The sequence below is a fragment of the Arachis duranensis genome, chromosome 10 (genome assembly GCF_000817695.3).
Source record: "Arachis duranensis cultivar V14167 chromosome 10, aradu.V14167.gnm2.J7QH, whole genome shotgun sequence".
Classification (NCBI taxonomy): domain Eukaryota; kingdom Viridiplantae; phylum Streptophyta; class Magnoliopsida; order Fabales; family Fabaceae; genus Arachis; species Arachis duranensis.
In genome coordinates, this window is record NC_029781.3 from 67,536,566 (window position 1) to 67,546,324 (window position 9,759).

Sequence of the window (9,759 nt, forward strand, 5' to 3'; positions counted from 1 at the left end):
CGACGCGTACGCGCACAGCACGCGTACGCATCCATGGGGTAATTCGCAGGTGCGCGCAAGCGCCAGGTGCGCGCGCGCGTCCATGGGCGAGTCCAACTTCTTTGACTTTTCATGATTTCTCCACTTTGCATGCTTTCCCTCTTCACTCCTTTGATCCATTCCTAGCCTTTTCAATCTGAAATCACTAACAAACATATCAAGGCATCTAGTGGAATCAAAGGGAGATTAAAACCATCAAATTAAGGGTTGAAAAGCATGTTTTCACATCTAAGCACAAATAAGGAGACAATCACAAAACCATGCTATTTCATTGAATAAATGTGGGTAAAAGGTCATACAATCTCTTAAAATCAATACAAGATAAACCGTCAAAACGGGGTTTGTTAAATAGCAGGGATTGAGATGCTTCTTCCATCAAACATGGAAGTAGGTGTAGTATAATCACCAAGCATCCTTCTTGCATTATTATTTTCAGCTGCCATCTCCTCTTCCTTTTCAAAAATTTCTGTAAGGTTGTCTTTGGATTGTTGTAATTTAGCTTCTCTTAGTTTCCTCTTCAGATTCCTTTTAGGTTCAGGATCTGCCTCAACAAGAATGTTCTTGTCCTTGCTCCTGCTCATATGAAAAAGAAGGGAACAGAAAATAATAATAGGGATCCTCTTTACCACAGTAGAGAGATTCCTTTATGTTAGTAGAAGAAGAAAGGAATAGAAGAAGGAAAAGGTAAGAATCCAAGCACAAGGGTGAAGATAGGTTCAGATTCTTGAGATGTAGAGAAGTGTTAGTAAATAAATAAATAAATAGAAGAAGATGAGAGGGAGAGAATTCGAAAATAAATTTTGAAAAAGAGTTAGTGATTTTCAAAAATTGGAGAGAAGAATTAAAATTAAAATTAAAATTTAAAATAATTAGTTAATTAAAAGAATTTTGAAAAAGGGGGAGGCAATTTTCGAAAATTAGAGAGCTAAAATTAGTTAGGTGGTTTTGAAAAAGATAAAAAAACAAACAAAAAGTCAATGAGTTAGTTGAAAAAGATTTGAAATTTAATTTTGAAAAGAAAAGAAGTTAGAAAAGATATTTTAAAGTCAAATTTTTAAAAAAGATAAAATTTTGAAAAAGATATGATAGAAAAGATATTTTGAAAAAGAATTGGTTTTTAAAATTAAAATTTGATTACTTGACTAACAAGAAACTAAAAGATATGATTCTAGAATTTAAAGATTGAACCTTTCTTAACAAAAAAGTAACAAACTTCAAATTTTTGAATCAATCACATTAATTATTAGTAAAGTTTTCGAAATTTTGAAATAAAGATAAGAAAAAGATTTTAAAAATAATTTTTGAAATTTTTGAAAATAATAAAAAAAATGAAAAGATTTGATTTTTGAAAAAGATTTTGAAAAGATAGGATTTTAAAAATTGAAAAGTTGACTTGACTTATAAGAAATAGCTAAGTTTTTAAAAAATTTTGACTAAGTCAACTCAAATTTTCGAAATTTTGAGAAAAATAAGGAAAAAATATTTTTTTGATTTTTGAATTTTTAATGATGAGAGAGAAAAACATAAAAAATGACTCACAACATGAAAATTATGAATCAAAACCAATGATGCATGCAAGAACACTATGAATGTCAAGATGAACACTAAAAACACTTTGAAGATCATGATGAATATCAAGAACATATTTTTGAAAAATTTTTTATGCAAAGAAAACATGCAAGACACCAAACTTAGAAATCTTTAATGCTTAGACACTATGAATGCAAAAATACACATGAAAAATAACAAAAGACACACAACAAGAAAATTTAAAGATCAAACAAGAAGACTTATCAAGAACAACTTGAAGATCATGAAAAACACAATGCATGAATTTTCGAAAAATGCAAGAAAAAGATGAACATGCAATTGACACCAAACTTAAAACATGACCCAAAACTCAAACAAGAAACACAAAATATTTTTTTTTTGATTTTATGATTTTCTAAATTTTTTTTGGATTTTTCGAAAATTAATCTTTAGAAAAACGAGAATAAAGAAAAAAATTTTTGAGAGATTTTTGAAAAATTTTTGAAAATAAAACAAAAAGAAAATTACCTAATCTGAGCAACAAGATGAACCGTCAGTTGTCCAAACTCGAACAATCCCCAGCAACGGCGCCAAAGACTTGGTGCACGAAATTGTGATCTCTAACAATGGCGCTCAACTTGGTATGCGCGTTTATAACTCAGCACTTTCTTCACAACTTCACACAACTAACCAGCAAGTGCACTGGGCCGTCCAAGTAATAAACCTTACGTGAGTAAGGGTCGATCCCACGGAGATTGTTGGTATGAAGCAAGCTATGGTCATCTTGTAAATCTCAGTTAGGCGGATAATAAATGGTTATGGAGTTTTCGAATAATAATAATACATAAACAGAAAATAAAGATAGAAATACTTATGTAAATCATTGGTGAGAATTTCAGGTAAGTATATGGGGCGCTTTGTCCCTGTTGAATCTCTGCTTTCCTACTGCCTTCCTTCAATCCTTCTTACTCCTTTCCATGGCAAGCTGTATATAGGGCATCACCGTTATCAATGGCTACATCCCATCCTCTCAGTGAAAATGGTCCAAATGCTCTGTCACAGCACGGCTATTCATCTGTTGGTTCTCGATCATGCCGGAATAGAATCCATTGATTCTTTTGCGTTTGTCATCACGCCCAACAATCGCGAGTTTGAAGCTCGTCACAGTCATTCGATCCCTGAATCCTACTCGAAATACCATAGACAAGGTTTAGACTTTCTGGATTCTCATGAATGCTGCCATCAATTCTAGCTTATACCACGAAGATTTTGATTAAGGAATCCAAGAGATATGTGCCCGGCCTAAGGTAGAACGGAAGTGGTTGTCAATCACGCGTTCATAGGTGAGAATGATTATGAGTGTCACGGATCATCACATTCATCATGGTGAAGTGCAACGAATATCTTAGAACAGGAATAAACTTAATTGAATAGAAAATAGTAGTAATTGCATTAAAACTCGAGGTGCAGCAGAGCTCCACACCCTTAATCTATGGTGTGTAGAAACTCCACCGTTGAAAATACATAAGTGATAGTGGTCCAGGCATGGCCGAATGGCCAGCCCCCATGAATGATCAAAAGACCGAATGGTCAAAAGACTATATTGTCAAAAGACACCTAGTACAATAGTAAAAAGTTCTATTTATACTAAACTAGCTACTAGGGTTTACAGAAATAAGTAATCGATGCAGAAATCCACTTCCGGGGCCCACTTGGTGTGTGCTTGGGCTGAGCTTGAGCTTTACACATGCAGAGGCATCTTTTGGAGTTGAACGCCAAGTTGTAACGTGTTTTTGGCGTTCAACTCTGGTTCGTGACGTGTTTCTGGCGTTTGACTCCAGAATGCAACATGGAACTGGCGTTGAGCACCATTTTACGTCGTCTAATCTCGAATAAAGTGTGGACTATTATATATTTCTGGAAAGCTCTGGATGTCTACTTTCCAACGCCGATGAGAGTGCACTATTTGGAGTTCTGTAGCTCTAGAAAATCCATTTCGAGTGCAGGAAGGTCAGAATCCAACAACATCAGTAGTCCTTTGACAGCCTTTTATCAGAGTTTTGCTCAAGTCCCTCAATTTTAGCCAGAAAATACCTAAAATCATAGAAAAATATACAAACTCATAGTAAAGTCCAGAAATGTGAATTTTGCATAAAAACTAATGAAAACATCCCTAAAAGTAGCTAGATCCTACTAAAAACTACCTAAAAATAATGCCAAAAAGTGTATAAATTATCCGCTCATCAAACATAAACACATTTAAAATTAGATATTGGCACATCTAAATTACATTAATCTGACAGATCTCAAATTAAACAGAATAATACAAAAAAAAGTATTAACACAGATACATCAAAAAAATAAAGAACACTACAGGCACATCTAAAATTATGTATAGTTAGAAGGATAAAATATTTTATTAAACGAAAAAAATAGGAAAGATAAAAGACAAAGAACTCTACTAAGCTAGAGAATGTAAAAGAGATGGTGGGGAAAAGGCATGTACAAGACGCGCTTCTGGTGCAGAGGAGGTGGGAAAGAGGAAGAGCGCGCTAAAAAAATATGTTTCTGCCGTAAAGGAGGCGGCGAATATGAGAATTGCGTTTACGGACGAGGCGATGTGGAGGAGGAGTGTTGTGATGTAATATGAGAATAGCATGAATAATTCCAAACCTGTTCATACTCTACTTGCTAATCATTTCAAACTGAGTTTGCAATAATGTCCTAAAACTGAGAAAGAGAAAGCAGAAATGAAGAAGATTCCATATGCATCTACAGTTGGCAGTTTGATGTATGCTATGGTTTGTACCAGGCCAGATATTGCTCATGCCTTTAGAGTTGTTAGTCGGTTTCTCTCTAATCCTGGCAAGGAACACTGGCAAGCAGTGAAGTGAATTCTCAGATACCTTAATGACATTTTCAGAGTTTGTTTATGCTTTGGGAGTGGCCAAGTTGTGTTGGATGGTTACACAGATGTGGATATGGCTGGGGATCTTGATTCAAGAAAGTCTACTTATGGTTATGATGACTTTTGCAGGGGGAGCTGTGTCGTGGCAATCTTGACTTCAAAAATGTGTTGCTTTGTCTACTATAGAGACAAAATACATTGCTATCGTTGAAGCTTCTAAGGAACTCTTATGGATGAAATTTTTTTTTTCAAGAGTTAGGCATCAATCAAAAGATGTTTATGTTATTTTGTGACAGTCAGAATGCTATCCATCTCAACAAGAATCTGACGTTTCATTCCAGATCGAAGCACATAGAGGTGAGGTATCATTGGATACGTCAAGCGCTTGAGATTAAGTCATATGCACTTGAGAAGTTTCATACTGATGATAATAGTTCAAATATGATGACTAAGAGTTTACTTGCAGTAAAGTTTGATTCCTGCAAAGAGAAGGCGAACTTGGTAGAGCAGCTAACTCCACTTGAGTTGATGAAGGAGAGATGTGTTGATAGGTCTCCAACCTCAAGTGGGGATCACACAACTTTAAAACAAAATAAATAAATAAATAAGTGGCAAAAGCCACGAGAGAGATAGAGAGAAGATTTATTCATTTTGAATGATAGAAAACGAAGCAGGGCTTCGATGGAGAAGAGAAGAAGAAATTTGGGAAAAAAGCGCATGCCATTTTGATCAGATTAAACCGGTAAACTTACTCTATTTCTTATGAAATTTTAGTATGTTATTCCTTGTGTAGAGATAAACCTTAGGATATAACTTGCTAGTTGTATTGCCTTTTCTTTTGTTTGATTTGAGATACCCACTTTGTAGAGAGTTTATGTTGATTCCATCAGTTTTGATGATGTATTTTGTTGATTGTTGAGATGTCCTATTACTACTAGGAAGACTGATTGTGTCCCCATTATTTTGATAGTGAAAGATTTTACTGGACTAGGTTACGTAAATTTTTTGCCCATCTTTTCAGGTTTTTCTACGATAAAATTCTGGTGTTTGATTATTTAATTCCTGCCATTATACTTGTTGTTTGAAATATCTTTGGTATTGCCTATTTAATTACCAAGGTTGTGGAAAAATTACTTTTAGTGATTCTGCTGTTAGACAGGTTCTTATTAAACCTCAATTTTCCTAACAATTATGAATACAAAAAAAATAAAAAAAAAAGCAGCGTTTAAGAAAACCAGAAAGTAGAAAGAATTATATGAACAATAAATAATTTATTAAAATAAAAAGACATATAAATCTTGTACAGAAAATATCTAAAAGCATAAATATATTCAAAATTAAATGAATAATATAAATATATTTAAAATTAGGTATTGACACATCTAAATTATATTAATCTAAGAAATCTCAAATTAAATAGAGTAATGCAAAAAAAAATATTAACATAAATACTTCAAAAAAAAACACTATAGGCACATTCAAATTATGTATAGTTAAAAGGATAAAATCTTTTATTAAACATAAAAAAAAAAGAAAAGATAGAAAACAAAGAACTCTACTAACTTAAAGAATGTGAAAGAGGTGGCGAAGATGAGAATTGCATTGACGAAGGAGGTGGTGTGGAGGAGGAGCGTAGTGATGGAGGATTTGGTGGAGAGAAGGAGCTTCTGAATTTTAAAATTGTTTTGGAATATTAGGTGTTATTTAGAATGTATTACTATTTTGGAATTTAAAACTGATTTGAAGGTTTAATATCGAATTTTTGGATTTTAGTTTTTTTTTTTTAATTTTTATTTTAAATTTTTGAAAAATAAACATTAAATCTGTTAAATGTGTTTGATTTAATTTTTTAAAATTAATATAATAAAAAAATGATTAAAGAAATAATTTAAAGGATGACGGTTTTTTATCTTGTATGATATTGGGCTGAAAATTGTTTTAATAAAGATGTTGCCCAAAAACATTAGACATCTCACATTTGTCCAAAATCGAAAGAAGTAACCAGTAACCACAGACAAACGACCCCCTCCCCGGGTCTGTTTGAGGCCTTATCCATGACCAAAAAAAAAAACGACCCCCTCCCCTAGCCCTTCAAAGCATTCACAGGAGCTGCACGGCGTCGTATTCGATAGGGACGCTAAAGGACATCAGAATTGAAATTCCAATTTCGAATTAGTTGCTAAGTTGAGTATCTTGTTGTTCTTGGCAGCCAAATACGCAGCTGAAGAAAGCAAGAAAACGAAAGACGGAAAGAGAGAAAACATGGGAGAAAATGACGCTGAGAAAAATTTGGTGATTTGTTCTGGAGAAGAAGAAGAAGATAGCCCAATAAGGGCCATAGTTTGTCTTAAATGTAAAGACGACATAAAGCGCTTCGAGAAAACCGAGGATTGCTTCATCCTTGACTTTGATCCATCTCAGTCCCTTGACTTCTCCAAGATTTCCCTGCACGATAATGATGCCGCCGCCGCTGATGTCTCCGTTCTTGCCCAACTTGGTCCGGTAACTACAAAACCGCTTTTCTTGCCACTTCTTAATCGTTATGCACACTTCTAATTGCTTTCGCGTTTCTTAAATAAGAGTTACATTTTAGGATAAGAGATTTAGTGGGCATTTATTAAACATAAAATCATTGACAATGACGTGTGTGTTGTAAACCTGTTTGTTTTAATCGAAATTTGCAACTTCTATTTTGGACTCTAATGTTGTGTTGTAGTGATATAGGTAGCTTGCAGGGATTACCCGCACTCAAGGCATCTTTGTCTTGAATTTCCATTCACTACAAAACCTCATGAGAGCTATTGTCAGATGGTAATAATCAACCTCATTATCAGTGGGAATTACATTTTTCTGATTCTTGCCTTTGACTTGTGGAAATCTTTGGTGCAATTGCAGTGCTACTGCTATGTGTGTGATTCAGCAGCTCCTTGTAAATATTGGACCCAACCTTTATCCCCGCATTGTGATGCAGATGGTTCTAGTTACTGGAAGGGCCAGAGGAATAACATGAGACTGGTAGCTAAGGCTAACTAGTTGTATAAAAAGATTAACTTTGAAGTTTGCTTTTTGGATATACTTGTTGAGTATTAGTAACATAGCATATATCATGTAAGCTTACATTTTGTTGAAGGATAGAGGGTACTATAGTTCTGGGGTGTCTGCAATGATCATTGTAAGCATTAAGCACAGAGTATATTGTAATTTTGGAACAGGAATATCCAATATGATGTTTTTTAGTATTTTACTCGGGTACTTTGCAACTCTGCTGGTAATTACCAAGAGCCTTTTTCAAAGTATACTAAGGTAATTTCTAATTGAATTGGTCTTATTAGCTAAATTTTACTTGATGGAAGTGACAAATTATTCCTTCTTGATTCCCCATATCACGCATAAAGTTTACTTGAGATTATAATTTGGCTTTTGATTGCGGTATTGAAATCCAATCAAAATTGTGAAACCAATATACTGCATCTTATTATGACTGCCCTACAAAAAACCAAAACAACTTTAGAGGGCTTCTGTTTAAAGCTTAGATATTATATTCCAAAAAATGAAATTTCTGAAAATAATTCTTAGACATACTTTAAAAATACTTATGTATTCATTGAGAATTTGTTTGGTTTACAATACAATTTCTCGGCAATATATAAGAAATTTCAAAATGTCCCCAACATAGTTAATTATATATTGAGATTATTATTATTTTGAAAGATATATTGGTATGTTTATAGATGAAACTTATTCTCATGTCTAGAGAAATTTTGTATTCCTAAATTTTTAGAGGTTTAATTATTTTGTTAGTTTCTATCGTTTTACCAAATTTATAATGAAGTCTCTATACTTTTTTTTTTCTTTTTAATTGGACTCCTATTTTATTTTCAATTTTGTAATTAGATTTTTGTTGGTGTAAAAAATGTTAGAATAATGGAATATTTTTTGGTAATTTCTGCGATTCTTTCTAGTATGGAATGAGTCAATTATCCACTTTGGTATCTTATTGAAAAAAGATGGTGATATTGTTCTTCCATTGATCAAGAATTTCGATTTTTGGGAAGTATCACGGCCATCCAATAAGAAGGGTTTCAATTTTTTCAAATGAACGATTTGAAGACCTATTGATTCTAACAACTGATTACATTAAAAGTATTTACAATTGAGAACCAAATTAGATATTTAACCACATATTTTTTGGAAATAATATTCTATTAATGTTAATATTTTTAATACGAAAAAAAAAATCTAATTACAAACTTAACTGTAGTATACAGACTTAATTAAAAAATATAAAAATTTATTGTAAATTTGATAAAATTATAAGCACTAATAAGTTCATTAAACTATTTTTAGATGAAAAGGCTAAATTTGTAACAGATAATGTTTTTTTCTATCTTCAAAACAAAATCAGAATAATAACATATTCCCTAGTCATTATTTTCAAAAAAAGAAATTATAGACTTTAAAACAAACACCAGCTTATGAAATTGAAACTTATTTTATCCTGTTATAAATATTTGTTTAATTCTTTTGGTTTTTTAAATATCATCACTTAACATGGGATAGATTTGTTCATTAAAACGAGAAAAGGGAGATAGCTACAAAAACTTAATAATTAAAAAGAGATGAATTAACATTTGAAAAAAAAAATTAATTGATCTAAACTAAAAAAAAAAACATTTCTCTATATTAGGAAATAAAACAACTATAGTATAATCCTTAATTTTTTTATATATATGTTACGTATCTTTCACATATAGAAATATATCAATATCAATTATATCAAATTAAATGTATGCTCAAAATAAAACATTTTTCCAATAACATTCAAATGAAAAGTTTTCAAATCCGAAAGTAATATTTTTTTTGGTGTCTAATCCGAAAGTAATATGCTCTGTCAAAGAAATGACAAATATTTTCTCTACCTGGAAAGTCATTATAGTATAAATAATAATGACAAAAATAAAGTAATTTGTACACTTTCCAGATAAAATGATTGAATGTAAAGAGAATTTATTGATGGTATAACTATATTAATAATTGTGTTATTAGGAATTTCCCCAAAAGTTAATTTTAATCATAAGGAATAAAATTAAATACAATATTCTCTTCCTTTTCTTTTTATTTGTCACTTTGACTTAATATATAATTATTTTGTTAAAATAATCTAAATAATATCTCTTTTCTTCCGATATATTTATTTTGTTAGAACCAAAAGAGAATAACGTATTTATCATATTTATGAATTTTATATTTTTTATTATGATACACATTTAATAATAATAATA

The 9,759-nt window shown here is 31.8% G+C and overlaps 1 protein-coding gene across 1 annotated transcript; it reads left to right on the forward strand.

The window, feature by feature from the left end:
- The first annotated feature begins 6,610 nt into the window (after positions 1-6,610).
- On the forward strand, positions 6,611-7,721 carry LOC107470101 (RPM1 interacting protein 13-like). The gene is made up of 3 exons (XM_016089473.3): positions 6,611-6,979; positions 7,202-7,288; positions 7,373-7,721. The coding sequence occupies exons 1-3, from the start codon at positions 6,740-6,742 to the stop codon at positions 7,508-7,510; spliced, it is 465 nt and encodes a 154-aa protein (XP_015944959.1). The 5' UTR covers positions 6,611-6,739; the 3' UTR covers positions 7,511-7,721.
- The last annotated feature ends 2,038 nt before the right edge of the window (positions 7,722-9,759 follow it).